Here is a 19656-nt window from a genome sequence, read left to right on the forward strand (position 1 = left end):
GACTTCCGTTGTAAAATTAGCAATGCTTTTCCTAATTAACTGTGCTGCTTTGTAGATTGTCTGCATGTTGTCTGCATCATCACTACGACATTCCATTGCAGAATTAACCATGATTTCCTCACAGGCTTCTGGTGAATAAAGAACTGCTGATTCCCTTCTGTTTTTTGAAAGACAGGATTTCAGATGTGGCAAGGCATTCATTATAATTTCTTTGAGCCACTTTCTAGTGAATGTAGGTTTGTGATTTTCCACGCCTTCTATACCAAGCATATTCAAATAAGTGGTTTCGATATCTTGTATAGATAGATATGATTGGTTCTGTGTTTGAATATCCACTAGGTTTATCAACTCTAGCAGACTTGCACGTTGTAATAAGGGTTCTTTGTGGTCTGTTCTGTTGGTACTACGTTCTCGTTGTCCATGAAAAACATGCTTTGTCCAACAGCTTTTGTGGTACCGGACGTCAATAGAATGTGCATCCCCTGGTGCAATGCATGTGTTCAGTCTTGTTTTCAATGTTAAATTATCTGATGTTTCAATAGCTTGTTTCAACGATTTCCCTGCGTTGACTGTCCTCACATTATAAAGCTTCTCATTCTCATCGTTCTGACAAAAGAAACATTTTTCCTTATCCAGTGGCCATGTATGTGACCTCGTGAATGGTGATGAAGAGTCAGATGTTAATGAACCTGATTCGTCCATTTCAGCACGTCCTCTTTTTAATCCTCGTTTCTTGGTAATGTGGCTACCAGTAGCTAATGCATGTGCATAACGGTCCCGGGCTCGTTGTATTTGGTCGTTGTTAATTGCATTTGTGTAACAACTTCGATGGTAGACTGCCTGATGTGTAGCGATTGTGTCTTTCCTGTTGCTAATCCGTCGATGGATATCAACATAGTTGCCATCTTGTAAACTTGCCCTCTCTGCTACTATGTCCAAAACGCGCTGGTAAGACTGTATCCGAGGATTTTGCACCAACTTCTCATTGCCATTGGAAGACTGACAGAGCATACATAGCTTCCAGTTGATAGGTGCCTAACCTTCACAAGTGACTTCAGTAGCTTGTGGTTTGTCTGTCATGTTCAACTCCTGTAATAAAAGAAAAAAAAAACATGTGATTCCTGTCATTATGTATTATTATGTCAATACTAATTAATTATAAAAAACTGCTGTAGTAAATATCTAAAACACATCTGCAACTAGTAATATTGCATTTCTTAGCCCTAAAATGTATGTTTAGCTGTCAAATTTTATTTTTATGTTATTTATAAGCTGAGATATTAACGAAAATTGGTTTTACGTCAGCCATTTTGTCAAATCCAATATGGCGGTCACGTGGGACTCGGGGCAAATGGAAACATTGTTTTTCGTATTGCTTATACTATAACCTTTCCAAAAATGTATAGTTTTCAGACTCTCCAAAAAAATCCGGCGAAGGCCTAAATCAATACATAGTGAACCGGACTATATGCTGTGAGGAAGCTTATTGCGATGCATTGGTTGGATGAAAGACCACCAGGTAAAAAGGAATTTGTTAACAAAGTAAATGTTATTGTCCTCATAGAAAGGAATATATACATCAAGAGAGGCTAGATGAACCCCTCGGGACCGCAGTGGGGGGAAACGTGTCGGGATTGGATAGTATATCCCTTGAGATAAGTACACTATGAGCATATATTGGTGCTGTTAGTTTGGCTGTTCCATATCTGCCTAATCACGCAAGATATTTGCACATGGTCATATTCAGTGTACAAACGCTAACTATCTGCTCAGCGATTTGTGTCATTTCTGGCGATGATGCCCGTATATTAATTTGCACATGGTCATATTTAACATGCAAATGTTAATTATTCGCTTAGTGATTTTTTTTTGTTGTTTTTGGCGATGATGCCCAAATATCAATTTGCACATGATCATATTTAAACATGCAAATGTGAGTTATTTGCTCAGAGATTTTTTATTTCTGGCAATGATGCCCATATATCTCTGGCAAATTATTTATATACTGGATCTAAGCTCATTCTGTATGTTAGAGTATGCAAGCGTAAGCTGAACAATTTACTTAATCTGGCGTTGATGCAAATGTTAATTATTCGGTTAGCGAATTTTTTGTTGTTACTGGCGATGATGCCCACATATAAATTTGCATATGATCACATTTAAACATGCAAATGTGAATTTATTTTGTTCAGCAATTTTTATTTATCTCTGGCGATGATGCCCGCATATCTTTGGCAAATTATCTATATATGGTTCTAAGCTCATTCTGTATGTGAGAGTATGCAAACATAAGCTGAATAATCTATTTAAGCTTGCGTTGATACCTATATCTATATTTCTGCTGATGATGCCATTATGCTTGTGAATAGGTCCTCATTAAGTAACTTTTTGTGACCTATAGAGACTAATAAAGAAACTTTAATTGGCAGATTATTGTGATAATATTTTGTGCTGATCTGTAATATTTACCCTTCTTCTAGACATCACTAAGAGTCATCATCACATATAGGAGATATCTATTGATCTTTTTTGGTTGAGTCTATTATGACTCAAGAATACCTGTACTGATTATATATATATATAGATCATCAGTTTTTCAGCAGTTACAGCATGTTTTTCACTTCTTTATTTTTAAATTTTTTGGTGTGTTATGGTGGTGGCTTTTTTTGGTAGGGATACCTTTTAGGGTCTTTCAGGGTCAGCCTACGTTAAGCGGGGGCGCCATATCGTATCCCAGGGTGCCACCCTCCACTGTTAGGAAGTGACTCTACAAGGGAAAGTGGAAACAGTTTATATAAAAAGGAGCTAGGCTGTACCATTATCTATTACTACTTGACCCATCATTAAGGTACCCTGTCAATTTTTAATGTGTGGTTTTTCCCTGATATTTTAATAATTATTATTAAAAGTGATCTTTTTAGTTCTTTTTTTCTTTGTTGGTTCTCATTTTTAATATCGGATAAAGGGCAGGGGATTGGGGGAGGGAGGGGAGAGGGGGATGGGTTACTGGGTAAGAGCGTTGTTTACATAAAATGGAAAATTCATTAATCTGTTTTTTTATTCTTCGTACCTGTCTGGAATATGTATCAGACGGTGTTACATGCTTGTCCTATGCTTTAATAAAAACGATGTGATTTAAAAAAAAAAAGCACCAGAGCCTTTAAATAAACGAATACAGAATGTAGCAGCTGCTGGAAGTCCAGTGGGAACACTGTGTATATTCCTCTATTTGTAATTTAAAGCAGTTAAAAAATAAGTACCACCACCTTGCCATAATATCCTAAACAGTAGACTAGAGATGAGATTACAAAGAGTCTGAGAAGATGTCACATATAATAGAGTGTCTGCTAATCTTGTGGAGTGGACAAAATGGAGATGGAAAGTCTTAGAGAATCTGTTGCAGATTCATGAATCACTCTTGTGGTGTAGTTCAGTAGTGTGTAATCCACAGAAAGATACTTGATCCTAACGTCCTACAGTAGATTCTACAAAACAGTCCTGTGCATGTGTAGTATCAAGAATAGTGATGAGTGAGTGTACTCGTTGCTCGGGTGACCTCCGAGTATTTATGACTGCTCGGAGATTTAGTTTTCATCACAGCAGCTGAATGATTTACAGCTACTAGCCAGGCTGAGTACATGTGGGGGTTGCCTGGTTGCTGGGGAATTCCCACATGTTATCAAGTAGGCTAGTAGCTGTAAATCATTCAGCTGCCGCCCTCGATGAAAACTAAACCTCCGAGCAGTCATAAATACTCGGAGACCACCCGAGCATGCTTGGGAAAACCCGAGCAACGAGTACACTTGCTCAACACTCATTAAGAACCAGTGGTATTACACATACATCAGTCAGCGACCAGAGCATGGCTGTCATATGTGAAAAGATATATCTCTTCCTCGCTGAGCACAAAGTTTTTATTTCCAGCCTCTTCCTCTTCAATGCATATTTGTTCCTCAGTTGGGTGCAGTAAGTCTTTCTGCACTGCTATAAAGCTGTCAGATGTCCATTGGAGGAGAATGAATCTTTGGATCTCCTCACTGAGCACATGGGTTAAAACATATTTTTTCACATATCAAAGCCGTACTTCATCCTGCTGATGGAATGTGTGCGATACAGCTATTATCAGTTGAGGCACATGTCTCCGAAGCTGTATGTCTTCAATTGATGTCCAAGCTGACAGGTGACTAACGCTAGTTTCACACTAGCATTTTGCTGAGCTGCCGAGGGCTGTGGACTTCCTCTGTGAAGCCCCGCCCACGCCCGCTCAGCCCCGCCCACTTCCGCATGCAGCCTTGCACCTATCTTTCACATTAGGTATGCAGGTCATGCGGATGTATGCGGATCCTTCCGCATGCGGCGTTTTGACAATGCGGTGACCGCGTAAAACGCAGCTGGTTGGAATTTCTTTTTTTCTCTACAGCATCAAAACGACCTGCGTACCTAATGTTAAACATAGGTGCGCAGGCCGCGTGCAGAAGTGGGTGGAGCTGAGCGGCAGAGGTGCGGTCATGGGCGGGGCTTCACAGAGGAAGTTTGCAGCCCTCCGCAGCTCAGCAAAACGCTAGTGTGAAACTAACCTAAGACAGGCTGCTGCTAGAATTACAGGTGATTCTCAGAAAATTGGAATATTATCAAAAAGTAATTGTGTGCATTTACTGAACATACATTTCAAATAGGCCAACATTTCAGTTTTTAAAATTATCAAGCTGGTATTATTAAATATTCTAATTTACTGAGATAATGACCGTTGGGTTTTCATTGGATGGAAGCAATAATCATCAACATTAACAGAAATAAACACTTGAAATAGATCAATCTGTTTGACTGGACTCTATATAATATGAGTTTCACTTTTTGTATTGAAGAACTGAAATTAACTTTTTGATGATGTTCTAATTTTGTGAGAAGCACTTGTATTTGCTGTCTGCATTTAACATTGCAAAGTATAGGAGAAAGTTTGTAATTTAATACTTTTACCTATCTATGAAAAATACTGATGACACACTAATAGTAAAAGCAGACACACTGATCCAAAACACTGATGACACTGGAACCATTTTTTCACATATACGGTTGTGCTAAAAAGTTTACATACCCAGGCAGAATTTTTGCTTTCTTGGCCTTTTTTCAGTGAATATGTATGATAACACCAAAACGTTTTCTCTAATCATGGTTAGTGGTTGGGTCAAGCCATTTATAGTCAAACTACTGTGTTTTCTCTTTTTAAATCATAATGACAACGCAAAACATCCAAATGACCCTGATCAAAAGTTCACATACCCTGGTGATTTTGGCCTGATAAGATGCAAAGAAATTGACACAAATAGGTTTGAATGGCTACTAAACGTAATATCCCCATCGGTGACCTGTTTGCATGTAATCAGTGTCTGTGTGAATAAAAGCTGAGTGAGTTTCTGGGATCCAGACAAACTCTTGCATCTTCCATGCAGCCACTGACGCTTCTGGATTATGAGTCATATATAAGTAAAAAAAATTGTCAACGAATCTATGGGAAAGGGTAGTTGAACTGTATAAAACAGGAAAGGGATACAAAAAGATATCCAAGGAATTGATAATGCCAGTCAACTGTGATTAACAAATGGAAAATCAGGGTCTCTGTAAAATCAAAACCACAGTCAGGTAGACCAACAAAAATTTTGTCCACAAATGCCAGGAAAATTATTCGTAATACAAAGAAAAACCCACAAATAACATCAGCTGAAATATTGGACTCTCTGAAAACTAGGTGTGGCTGTTTCAAGATGCACAATAAGGAGGCACTTGAAGATAAATGGGCAGCATGGTCGAGTCACCAGAAGAAAGCCATTACTGCGCAAATGCCACAAAGTATCTCACCTACAATACGCAAAACAGCACAGAGACAAGCCTCAAAACTTCGGGAACAAGGTAATTTGGAGTGATGACTGAGACCAAAATTGAACTTTTTGGACACAACCATAAATGTTACTTTTGGAGAGATATAAACAAGGCCTATGATGAAAGGAACACCATTCCTACTGCAAAGCCTGGAGGTGGATCGCTGACGTTTAGGTGATGTGTGAGCTACAAAGGCACAGGAAACTTGGTTAAAGTTGAAGGAAGATGAATGCAGCATGTTATCAGCAAATACTGAGGCAAATTTGCAATGATCAGCATGGAAGCTGCGCATGGGGCATACTTCACACTTAGACGTTCCAACATAACAACTATCCAAAATACAAGGCCAAGGTGACCTCTCATTGGGCAACAGCAGAACAAAGTGAAGGTTCTGAAGTGGCCATCTCAGTCTCCTGACCTTAATATCATTGAGCTACTCTGGGGAGATCTCAAGCATGCAGTTCATGCTAGACAGCCCAGGAATTTACAGGAACTCTACGGGAGGTTTCTGGCCTCCCTGAGCTCGCCTTGGCAAAAAGCCAAGAAGAGTGAGCAGCTTTACCATCTGAGAAAATAAAGAACCTCATCCACAACTACCACAAAAGACTTCAAGCTGCCACTGATGTGAGAGGGGGCAATACACGGTAATGGGGTATGTGAACTTTTGATCAGGGTCATTTGGATTTTTTGGGTTGTCATTATGATTTAAATAGAGAAAACACTGTAATTTGACAATAAATGGCTTCCCCTAACCACTAACCATGAGTGGAGAAAAAGTTTTGGTGTTATCATTCATATTCTCTGAAAAAAAGGTCAAGAACGCAAAAATTGAGCACAACAGTATGTTTAAGCGTGGACTTGTGAATGAGGCCTAATTGTGACGCATGGTGATCTAAGTTCAACTAAATTCAATTGAACCATTGGAAAGCAGCCTGTTAGTATAATAATTTTAACTTTTTTTATATTCTCTCCTAGATATTGGACCTTCTTCGAAAGCTACAATATGTATTCACATATATTGCACCATGGCAGATAGCTTGGGGATCATCATTTCATGTATTTGCCCAGTTTTTTGCTGTACCCCGTATCCTTTTTATATGTGAACATAAAAAATGAAACTACAAAAGAAGCTAATGAAAATCTATAAACAGGCAAAATTCAATGTACAATTTAATATGTATGCAAGCTAACATCTGTGTTAGCAATACATGTATGCATAAAATAATCCAGTTTAAACCTGTGTACCCAACATGAGTTTTTGGTGTGTTTTTTATGTTGCATATTTTCGCTACGTCAATAACACAGCATCTAATTGTTCCATGAAAGTATTATAGGTCTCTTCTTGGTGTGTTATGTTTTAAAGAAAATTGCTTTGTTTTTTGATACTTCCTAGTATTTGGCTTTGACAAAGTTTTATTGATACAGTCATGTGCGGATTGCTAAAAATTCATGTGTTTTTTACTTGCAAATTTTCTGCATCTAATGTAAGTCTATGGGGAAAATCTGCACATAAAGCTCAATGTATAGTACCTGCAACAGAAATTAACATATAGTGGATTTTGAAATGCACCACAGGTCAGTTTACGGTGAGTTAGAAAAAAGTCCATGAGATTTCCGTATATCACATCCACTTTATTGCAATTTTTTGACACAGCAACAATACGCAGTATCAAAACTCACCAACAAGTCATTTTGAGCACACAGGCTTCTTGTCATTTATTTAATTATGTATGGATTATCCAGAAGATAATGAGCATGCTGAAGAAGTGAAAACCCATAGCATGCTAGCTTTTTTCTCACTAATTTGTTTCTACTAAATCTTGATGCAGTTTTGAACACATTATCGGCTACATGTACTGCACAATATTCTGTTGCAAAATTGTGGTGCAGGTGATGCATACTGTCCAAACCCTGGGCAGCACAGCATGTATTAGCCACTGCCATGTAAGTTTGACTCAGAGAAAAATATGCTTTAAACTCCTTCACACCAAAGTCTGTTTTCACCTTTCTGAAGAGGCCAAATTTTCCAATTTTGACCAGTGTTACTTTATGCGATAATACCTCTGTAACATTTCAATTTATCTCAGTGATTCTGAGATTGTTTTTAAGAGACATATTGTGCTTTATGGTAGTGATAAATTTAGGTCAATATTTTTTGAGTTTATTTGTGAAAAAATCAGAAATTTGGCGAAAATGTATAAAATTTTGCAATTTCAAATCTTTTAAATTTTATGCCCTTAAACTTTATTTTTATTTTTTTACCTAGGGGACATCAACTTTCCTGATTTCTGATCTGAAACTCTGCAATGCTTTTGCATTGCAAAGCATTAGATCAGTGTCTCTCACACAGGAAGCAGGCCTGTCAGTTCCTTCTCTGAGCAGGAATTTACAGTGCACCATACCTGGATGGCCCTACAGCCATCTTTTGGCCCTGGGTCACCAAGGAGACCATTGGCACAATGCAATCACAAACACGTTATGCTGATCGGTGCAGAGAGGGAGCTCCCTCCGCTATGCTGATCGATGTTGCTGTCAGTATTGACAGCGTCACCAGAGGGGTAACACTCCCGTGATCAGCACTAGCACCGATCATGGGTGTTTCTCGTGGGTGTTTCTGCATACAGTCAGCTATAATATATAGCTGATGCCCACTGATTGTGCCGGGCTGGCTTTGCGATTGAGCCGACGCAACAGTCCAGCAGTACATGTTCAGTGATTTGGAGGAAAGCACCTCCAGAGGTGCCAAACAAGCACAGCAGATGTTTTGAAGGGATTAATAGCTGCTGGGGACCCAGACACACTGTTGACTAGTCGTACGAGAGACACCACGTTGGCTTCTCCCGCCCGCTGATGATGACTTATAAGGCACTGCCTATATGCTAGGCAGAGACTTGACATAGCACTTTACTCAAAAATCAGTCATCTGAATGAGGCCTTACAGTTACAGAAACAGAATAGTGCAACCAGCTCAGATGTTTCTAGAATACTGACCACCTATAGCCGAAACAGAGATTGATTAGAATAACCCTTTACGTACAATAGAACTTAACACTCAATTCAATCAGATTCAGGAATGCTGTTATTCCAAACATTTGCAACATCAATATTATCCTGCCCTTTGAGTCCTTTTCTTGGAAGTGTTATTTTCATTGCATCATACGCAAGACCAATAAAGTTTTGGGAGGAAATTAACAGGTAAGTATATAGAGCTGTATTATAGTGAATGGGGAAGCATGATGGTTATCACTGTATCCTTGCAGCTCTACTGTCCTGGGTTCAAATCCCACAAAGAAGTTACTATGTTTTGCCTATGCATGTTATTATTATTATTATTTATTGTTATAGCGCCATTTATTCCATGGCGCTTTACATGTGAGGGTTTCTGACAATACTCCAAAGATATATTTGGGAATTTAAATTCCCAATGTCGACAGTGATGATGGAAATTGCTAACGCTATAAAAGTGAGTAAAATAAATAAATAAAATAAAGAAAAAATAAAGAAAAAAAGCAATTTGGAAATAGCGCCCGTCGCGCACAGTAGCAGCTATCATTATATATAGAGGTGATCCGATAGCTGCTTTTGAGCAGGAGCTGCCGGCGCCATCTTGGAGGAGGAAATGATTTTTTTTCTCTAGCAAGATGGTGCCGCCGGTGCCTGCACAATAACAGCTATTGGATGATCTCTATATTTACCGATAGTTGCTACTGCGCAGGCGCGGCAGGCAACAAATGGATTTTTTTTAAATATCAGGATAACCTCAACCACACTAACTGTAAACACAGTACACATGCGATTATGCTGCAGCGCAAGTACAGGTATGGGCACCTGTCTGCAGAAGGTTTTTTTTTCTCAATATATATATATATATAATATTCTTTATGTAAACAAGGGGGCAAATCACTGAGGGATCAGTAACCTGTCAACAGTCTTCAGCATCAATAGCTAATGAGAGCAAGAGATAAATCCTCCCACAGTCCCGCCCCGGAGAAAGAGCATATCATTAACTCAAAACTGAAAATAAAGATAAAACAATGACCACAAGATAGATTTCATCAACCAAGGTATCATTTTAATCAGTATAACGGTGCTGACTTGACACTGTGTGTAGGTTACTGTGCACAATCCTAATGACAGATTCCCTTTAAAGCTGTCATGTTCAGGATAGGAGATACATGGCCAGTTTGTGCATTTCGATCTGACATCGGACCAATTATCACAGACATCTGAAGGAGCCTTTTCAGATTTATGGTGTGTGAGGCAGTAAGGGAGATCATATGTGAGGGTCAATATATATCCCCCAAGATGCGGCCGGAGTACTATTCGATCAGCTGGAGTGCCTTGTATTCACAGCAGGATGCCTGTGAATCAGAAGGCAAAGTTAAAGTGAGTGTGGACCTGGTCAATCTACAGGGTGGGCCATTTATATGGATACACCTAAATAAAATAGTAACATAGTAACATAGTTATTAAGGTTGAAGGAAGACTTTAAGTCCATCTAGTTCAACCCATAGCCTAACCTAACATGCCCTAACATATTGATCCAGAGAAAGGCAAAAAAAAACCCATGTGACAAATAGTAAGCTCCACTTTGGGGAAAAAAATTCCTTCCCGACTCCACATATGGCAATCAGACTAGTTCCCTGGATCAATGCCCTATCAAGGAATCTAGTATATATATACCCTGCAACATTATACTTTTCAAGAAAGGTATCCAATATCCTCTTAAATTTAAGTAATGAATCACTCATTACAACATCATACGGCAGAGAGTTCCATAGTCTCACTGCTCTTACAGTAAAGAACATGCGTCTGTTATTATGCCTAAACCTTCTTTCCTCCAGACGTAGAGGATGCCCCCTTGTCCCTGTCTCAGGTCTATGATTAAAAAGATCATCAGAAAGGGCTTTGTACTGTCCCCTCATATATTTATAGATTAAAATAAGATCACACCTTAGTCTTTGTTTTTCCAAACTAAATAGCCCCAAGTGTAATAACCTATCTTGGTATTGCAGACCCCCCAGTCCTCTAATAACCTTGGTCGCTCTTCTCTGCACCTGCTCTAGTTCAGCTATGTCTTTCTTATACACCGGAGACCAGAACTGTGCACAGTATTCTAAGTGTGGTCGAACTAGTGACTTGTATAGAGGTAAAATTATGTTCTCCTCATGTGCATCTATGTCTCTTTTAATGCATCCCATTATTTTATTTGCCTTTGTAGCAGCTGCCTGACACTGGCCACTGAACATGAGTTTGTCATCCACCCATACACCCAGGTCTTTGTCATTGATGGTTTTGCCCAGAGTTTTAGAATTAAGCACATAGTTATACATCTTATTACTTCTCCCCAAGTGCATGACCTTACATTTATCCCCATTAAAGCTCATTTGCCATTTATCAGCCCAAGCTTCTAGTTTACATAAATCATCCTGTAATATAAAATTGTCCTCCTCTTTATTGATTACCCTGCAGAGTTTAGTGTCATCTGCAAATATTGAAATTCCACTCTGTATGCCCCCTACAAGGTCATTAATAAATATGTTAAAAAGAAGAGGGCCCAATACTGACCCCTGTGGTACCCCACTGCTAACCGTGACCCAGTCCGAGTGTGCTCCATTAATAACCACCCTTTGTTTCCTATCCCTGAGCCAGCTGTTAACCCACTTACACATATTTTCCCCTATCCCCATTATTCTCATTTTATGCATCAACCTTTTGTGTGGCACCATATCAAAAGCTTTTGAATAGTCCAAATACACTACGTCCACTGGGTTCCCTTGGTCCAGTCTGGAACTTACCTCTTCATAGAAGCTGATCAGATTAGTCTTACATGAATGGTCCCTAGTAAACCCGTGCTGATACTGGGTCATGAGGTTATTCCTCTTCAGATACTCCAGTATAGCATCCCTTAGAGTGCCCTCCAGATTTTACCCACAATAGAGGTTAAGCTTACTTGCCTATAATTACCGAGTTCAGTTTTTGTCCCTTTTTTGAATATTGGCACCACATTTGCTATACGCCAGTCCTGTGGTACAGACCCTGTTATTATGGAGTCTTTAAAGATTAAAAATAATGGTCTATCAATGACTTACTTAATTCCTGCAGTACTCGGGGGTGCATCCCATCTGGGCCCGGAGATTTGTCAATTTTAGTGATTTTTAGACGCCGATGTACTTCCTGCTGGGTTAAGCAGGTGACATTTAATGGGGAATTTGTATCACTAGTCATTTTGTCTGCCATGGGATTTTCTTGTGTAAATACTGATGAAAAAAAGTCTTTTAGCATATTGGCTTTTTCCTCATCCTCATCCACCATTTCACCCAGACTATTTTTAAGGGGGCCAACACTATCATTTTTTAATGTATTACTATTTACGTAGTTAAATAATATTTTGGGATTATTTTTACTCTCTCTGGCAATGAGTCTCTCTGTCTCAATCTTTGCTGCCTTGATTTGCTTTTTACAGAATTTTTTTACATTTCTGTATTTATGTAATGCCTCATCACTACCTACTTCCTTTAATTCTCTAAATGCTTTCTTTTTGTCACATATTGTGCCCCTTACAGCTCTATTTAGCCATATTGGTTTCCTCCCATTTCTAGTATGTTTATTCCCATACGGTATATACTGTGCACAGGTCTTATCCAGGATGTTAACAAACGTCTCCCATTTTCTTTGTGGATTTTTATGTCTCAGGATATTGTCCCAGTTAATTGCACTAAGAGCATCTCTCATCCTTTGGAAATTTGCCCTCCTGAAGTTTAGTGTCCTTGTAACCCCTCTACTACATATCTTATTAAAAGATACATGAAAACTTATTATTTTGTGATTACTATTCCCCAAGTGACCGCCAACCCTTATATTTGATATGTGGTCTGGCCTGTTGGTTAATACTAGGTCTAGCAGTGCCCCCCTTCTTGTTGGGTCCTGAACCAATTGTGAAAGGTAATTGTCTCTCATAGTTGTCAAAAACCGATTACCTTTGGTGGAACTGCAGGTTTCTGTTCCCCAATCTATATCAGGGTAGTTGAAGTCCCACATAATAATGACTTCTCCTTGAGTCGCAGTTTCATCTATTTGCTTTATGAGGATATTCTCCGTTGGCTGCTTCCATTATTTTTGGAGACTTATAACAAACCCCTATCAGTAATTTATTATTTTTCCCCCTCCCCTTATCTCCACCCACAGGGACTCTACATTTTCGTTAGATTCATCTATATTATCACGCAGGATGTGTTTCACATATAGACACACCCTTCCCCCTCGCTTATCCGTTCGGTCATTTCTGAACAGACTATATCCCTGCAAGTTAACAGCCCAGTCATGGCTCTCATCCAGCCACGTTTCAGATATCCCTACCATGTCATAATTATGCTCCAACACCATTAATTCTAATTCGTCCATTTTGTTGGCAAGGCTTCTGGCATTAGTATACATACATTTTATGTATCTCTCTGCACCTCTATTCTTTCTTAAATTATTAATTGTTCTACCCCCCCCCCCCCATGCCACCGCCTCCCCCAACCTTCTTATTTGTGCCCAGGTCTCTATCTGCACTATCTTCCCCTCCATTAAAATGAATACCCTCCCCCCATTCCCTAGTTTAAACACTCCTCCAACCTTCTAGCCATTTTCTAGCACAGCTGCACCTTCCTCGTTGAGGTGCAGCCCATCCCTAGCGTAGAACCTGTAGCCAACTGAGAAGTCAGCCCAGTTCTGCAGGAACCCAAACCCCTCCTTCCTACATCAATTCTTGAGCCACTTATTAACCTCTCTAATCTCCAGTTGCCTCTCTGGCGTGGCACGTGGTACAGGCAGTATTTCGGAAAATACCACATTGGAGGTCCTTGCTTTCAGCTTGCATCCTAATTCCCAGAAATCATTTTTGAGGACCTTCCACTATACCTCTAACTTTGTCATTTGTGCCAATGTGCACCATGACCGCTGGGTCCTCACCAGCCCCTCCCAGTAATCTGTCCACCCGATCAGCGATGTGTCGGACTCGAGTGCCAGGTAGGCAGCACACCGTCCGATGATCCCTGTCTTTGTGACAGATTGCCCTATCTATTCCCCTAATAATTGAGTCCCCCACTACCAGCACCTGTCTGGCCTGCCCTGCCCTCCTATTTCCCTCCTTACTGGAGCAGTCACTCCTCCGGCTTTCAGAGGACATGCCTTGCTGCAGCAGTGCTACCCCTGTACTGGCACCCCCCTCATCTGCCAACTTAGCAAAACTTATTCCCTCATTGGCATTCTTTTGTGTATTATTCCTTTTTAGGGTTCAAGGGTGTTAGGGTTGGCGGAACGCACGAGTATACATATGTATAAATAGGTCCGTTCGCAACCCGGGGTCCACTGTGCAGGAGAGGAACCTGCTGCTGACAACTGGCGGCGCTATATGGCGGTATAAGCGAACTCTGTTAACTCCACAGAGTCGCTAGAAATAAGATGCTGTGCCCTGTTAGCGTCACAGGGGAACACAGCTAACTGCAGTTAGTGGTCACGCACCCAGAAAAGCATACAAACAGTCCTCACCGGAGGAGACGGTATTCTAGGGGCTTATTTCAGCCGGGTCCCTGAACACACACATACAGGTGCAACCACAATTAACAAGCTCATGACATGAGGTGATACTAGCGCATGGCCGTGCGGCCATACGAACCTTTTATAGCTGCAGCATGTACAGGACATTCCAAGAAGGACCAATGGAAGGCTGCCACAAAACTTGAGCATGTAACCCTAGACCTCCACTGAGAGATCTTACCCTGGGCATGCTCAGTGTGTACAAAGCAGGACTTAGTCCCAGAAAAGCCTGCTCGCCGCAGACCAGTGCAGGGTACAATAGCAGAGCCTGAAAAGGCAGCAGTAACCCTTTGCACAGTATCAGGCTGAGTGAGATGCTGGGGCCGACGTCTCCGCTGAGCAGGCTCCACTGCGGCTGATACAGAATGGGAGACCACAGCAGACACGGCTCGAGATTCCCCCTGTGCAGCGGCGGGAACTCGACTCCTAACAAAGGGTTTCATCATATATATTAGTGAGTGTGCCACATTTCCTTTGTCCATTTTTACTATCCTTTACATATATATGTATTTTTTGTTTATCCTGTCACACTACACACCAGTACCGTTATGGGCCCTGCCCTTTATATATCAGTAGGCGTGCCGCATCCCCTTGTGCTCTACATTGTTCAGTTTCTCACATATACATTTATCCATTGTGTATTTTGGTATACTATACATTATTTGAATTGTCACACTGTACCACAGATAATAAATGCTTTTTTCACTCACTTGGTAGTTTTGTTCAGTTTCTCACATATACAGTCATCCCCTGTGTATCTTGGTACACCACACAAGATTTAAATTGTCACATTGTTCCACAGATAACATATGCTTTTTTCACTTACTTGGCACTTACTTGGCGGTTTTGCTTTTTCTAATTCATGCATTCACAGTCCATGTATTTTTTTTTTTATCCATATGGGCCCGCATGCATCATCCTTATGTCATTGTGTGTTATTGTTTGTAATTGTTGTTTCTATGTTATATGTTTCTATACCCACAGAGATAATTTTTACATATCTTGGGTATAGGGAATGAATATAATATTTAAACTGCAATAGTGAAAATGTTGTTCATGTTATTTACTGCTCTAGCTGTAACAAAATGTATGTGGGTTGCACCACGAGAACTTAAAAAAAACGCATTTCAGAACATTTGACTGATATCTATAATACTTCTGATTCTTTCCGTGCGATGTCCCAGGCTTCTAAACATTTTATACAACAGCATCAGAGAAATACCTCCTCGTTCAAAGCAAATGCTATTGAGAAAGTCTTTATGGGTCAAAGAGGAGGTGATCTCAGGAAACGTCTCCGAGATCGAGAAGCTTTTTGAATGTTTAATCTGAATACCTGTGTTCAACAAGGATTAAATCTTCAGGGAGAATTACTATTTCACTATTAATTACTACCATTGTATTGGTTCTTTTGTATAAAAAATTCTTATCCTGTGTTCTGATGCATTATTATGCTAATCTCTTGTCTCTTGGGCAGCACGGTGGCGCAGTGGTTAGTTTGTGGTTCAAACCCCACCAAGGACAACATCTGCAAAGAGTTTGTATGTTCTCTCCGTGTTTGTGTGGGTTTCCTCCCACATTCCAAAGACATACTGATAGGGAATTTAGATTGTGAGCCCCAACGGGGACAGCGATGATAATGTGTGCAACCTGTAAAGCGCTGCGGAATATGTTAGCGCTATATAAAAATAAAGATTATTATTGTCTTTTAACACATTGTTAGTTTGAAAATTACATGGTATATTTGTGGGTGTATTTTTTTTTACCTGTTTTGTATAAATTGTTGAATGGTCATTTTAAACGCCGTTCTGACAAAGAACATGGCTAGTGTTTGAAATGCATTGCTGCAATATCCTTATGTCATGTCCATTTTACTAATTTTGGATTAAACTTTAATAGCCTTTCATCAGCTGGACTATTTCGGTTTTTCATGTTTTCCACAAGTGGTCTCTTGGAGTCCGTGCTCCATCATGCAAATTAAGGGTGAGCTGGTACATTTTTTTCGTTTTTACTAAGATAAAGAGTAGACCCTATCTCCTGGGTTGAAGTTTCTGATATTGGTCGAACTATCATAGACTCGGCTTTGTGCCTCTTGGGCCTTCTGCATGTGCTCTCTGACAACAAGTAACACTTTTTCGGCTTGGTCGTGCATCTGCGCTACATGTTCAATAACACTTCTGTAGCGCCCGTATCTGCCTGCAGTTCCTCTCTCCCTGCAGAGACATCAGCATACTCACTGCCAAGGCTCCCATCCTGTCTCTTCCGGGTCTGATACTGCCCAGGGTGCACGCATTCCTAGCAGGTCTCAAGGCACTGTGCTTAGAGCGGGCGCGCCCTTCCTCTTTCTCAAAGATGCTGCGCGCATTCCTCTAAAGTGTCCCCAGCCAATAACTGGAGGTCTCTTTCTATTTGAACCGCTTCCTCCAACATGGAGGTGCTTGCGCAATGTTGTGAGTTTGTTTCTAACACACTTCTCAGTTCTCAGGTCCCTGTACTAGCATCTCAGTCTGCTGCACCCGCCAGTGCTTCCTTCAATGGAAGCAGAGTCAGCTTCACCCGCCAGTGCTTACCTCAACGGCAGCAGAACCATATGTTCCATAAAGATTAAATCTCGGAGAGAATTACTATTTCACTATTAATTACTACCATTGTATTGGTTCTTTTGTATCAAACATTCTTATCCTGTGTTCCGATGCGTTATTATGCTAATGTCTTGTCTTTTAACACATTGTTAGTTTTAGAATCACGTGGTATATTTGTGGGTATGGTTTTTTTACCTATTTTGTATGAATTGCTGAATGGTGATTTTAAACGCAGCTCTGACAAAGAACACGGCTAGTGTTCCAAATGTGTTGCTGCAATATGTCATGTCCATTTTACTAATTTTGGATTAAAGTTTAATAGCCTTTCATAAGCTGGACTATTTTGTTTTTTCATCTTTATCTTACTACCGACAGTTGACTTCAAGGTTTTTGCAAAGTGGCAGGGCGGGCCCATATGTGGTAGTAGAGAAGGTTGGAGAAGCAGATTATAAGGTACATCAACCAAGAAGACATAAAGCTGGTACGGTTTATCATGTGAATCAAATTAAACCTTTGAAAGGCAGGGAATCGTTGGCCGCTGTTGGTCTAAAGCACAGTATATCACTACAACTGTTTCCTGCGGTGAAATTAGGGATACCCTTTTGACGGCACAATGTCAAAGAAGCAATCTCTATTGAAGTCAAACATATGTTGCAGCTGGGAGTGATTGAGTCCCAAATTGAATGGTCTAGCCCAGTGGTGTTGATTCCCAAACTAAAAAGGGACCTGGAAGTTTTGTAATGACTTTCAAAAGTTAAACAAAATCTCTAAATTTGATGCATATTCCATGCTCAGGGTAGATGAATTAATTGACAAACTGGTTAATGCCAGATACATAACGGCTCTGGAACTTACCAAGGATTATTGGCAAATTCCATTAAAAAAGAGGGCAAAAGAAAAAATGGCTTTTTCTACCCTAGAACAGTAACAGTACAAGAGCATGCAGTTTCGTCTACACGGAGCACCCGCAACCTTTCAGAGATTGAGGAATTTAATTTTGATGCCACATAATAGTTATGCAGCAGCTTACCTAGATGATGTGATTATCTATTGCAACCTGGGGATGCCATCTGTCTAAAGTGCAAGCCATGCAAGATGCAATCAGTGGGGCAGGTCTCATAATAAATCCAGAAAAATATGTTTTAGGGCAACACCAGGCCAATAACTGGAGTTTGTTATTGGCAGGGGCTTGATCAAACTTTACATTAATAAAATTGAGGCCATACAGAGTTGACCTAGGCCATTAACTAAGAAAAAAATACAGGTTTTTTTAGGGATCACCGTCTATTTTTGGAAATTCATTCCAAATTTTGCCTCAAAGACAGCACCATTGATTGACCTGACAGGAGGGAAATCCATAATTGTGTCTTGGTCTCCCAAAGAGGAACAAGCCTTTCAGTGCCTTAAGTCAGCGCTGTGTTAGCAACCTGTGTTAATTACACCAGATTTTAAAAAGAACTCTTGGTTCAGACAGATGTCTCGGACACAGGGTTGGGAGCGGACTTGCCTGAAACTACTGTATAAATAGAGAAGAAAACCCAGTACTATATTTGAGCAGGAAATTGACTCCGGTGGAAAAAAGGATGCCATCGTAGAGCGCTAATGCTTAGCTTTAAGAGGGCACTAGAATCTTTGAAGTATTACCGCTTGGGTAGGAGATTTAAATTTGTGTTAGATCCTGCCAAGCCGACGTGGATGAAATACAATATGGAAAAAAAACACTAGTGTGACAAGGCCGTTTCTCTCGCTGCAGAATTTTAATTTCTCCATAGAACATAGACCAGGGAAATCACAGTGGATTGCAGACACATTGTCAAGAATTAATTGTATGATGTCCTAAAATGCCCAGATCTCTGGTCTGTAGAAGAAGGGGGGATATGTATGGGGCTGACTGGGAACATACTGGACGTAGTGTATATCTCTACCAGAAAGTTAAGCAGGGTGAGATATTAAAAGCCTGGTAGTACTGGTTGGTTCAGCAGCTTAGGTGCTGAGTTGTTTCATTTATGATAGTTCCAAGCCCCATTTGATTGGAGTGATGAGTGGTGTGACTCATCACTCTCACTCCTGCTCCAGTACAAGTTTTGCTGAGGCTTAGCCAGCTCAACTGAGAGAGGTTGTCTTATTACTGACACCGAAAAGGCTGAAGTAAAAGCTTCAGTGTGTCATAGCCTCCGGACTGACATGATGTGTTCCTGAGGAGGAAATATACAGCCCTGAAATGTGCTAAATGCCAAGATGCTGGAAAGCCAAGCCTGCATACTTCCCTTGTAGCATGAGTCAGCGGTATAGTATGTTAGGCTACGTTCACACTAGCGTTCGGCTAGTGTGCGTCGCGCTAGCGTCGGGCGACGCAGCGGCGACGCACGCGTCATGCGCCCCTATGTTTAACATGGGGGACGCATGCGTTTTTGCTTGTTGCGTTTTCCGACACGTGCGTCTTTTTTGACGCTAGCGTCGGACCAAGAAAACGCAACAAGTTGCATTTTTCTTGCGTCCGATTTTCGTCAAAAAACGACGCACGCGTCGAAAAACGCAGCGTTTTTGCGTGCGTTTGCACGCGTTTTTCGGTGCGTTGTGCGTCACGTCGCCGACGCAGCGGCGCACAACGCTAGTG

General features: G+C 40.6%; 1 protein-coding gene across 1 annotated transcript in view; it reads left to right on the plus strand.

Moving 5' to 3' along the window:
* The window catches only part of LOC138681613 (pecanex-like protein 2), a 1209413-nt gene that overhangs the window by 956764 nt on the left and 232993 nt on the right, over nucleotides 1-19656 (plus strand). Inside the window, exons 21-22 of the mRNA XM_069769269.1 lie at nucleotides 6853-6961; nucleotides 8943-9072. Coding sequence (XP_069625370.1) covers nucleotides 6853-6961; nucleotides 8943-9072 — 239 coding nt within the window. The remainder of the gene's footprint in view (nucleotides 1-6852; nucleotides 6962-8942; nucleotides 9073-19656) is intronic.

Source organism: Ranitomeya imitator, chromosome 5 (assembly GCF_032444005.1).
Source record: "Ranitomeya imitator isolate aRanImi1 chromosome 5, aRanImi1.pri, whole genome shotgun sequence".
NCBI classification, from domain to species: Eukaryota; Metazoa; Chordata; class Amphibia; order Anura; family Dendrobatidae; genus Ranitomeya; species Ranitomeya imitator.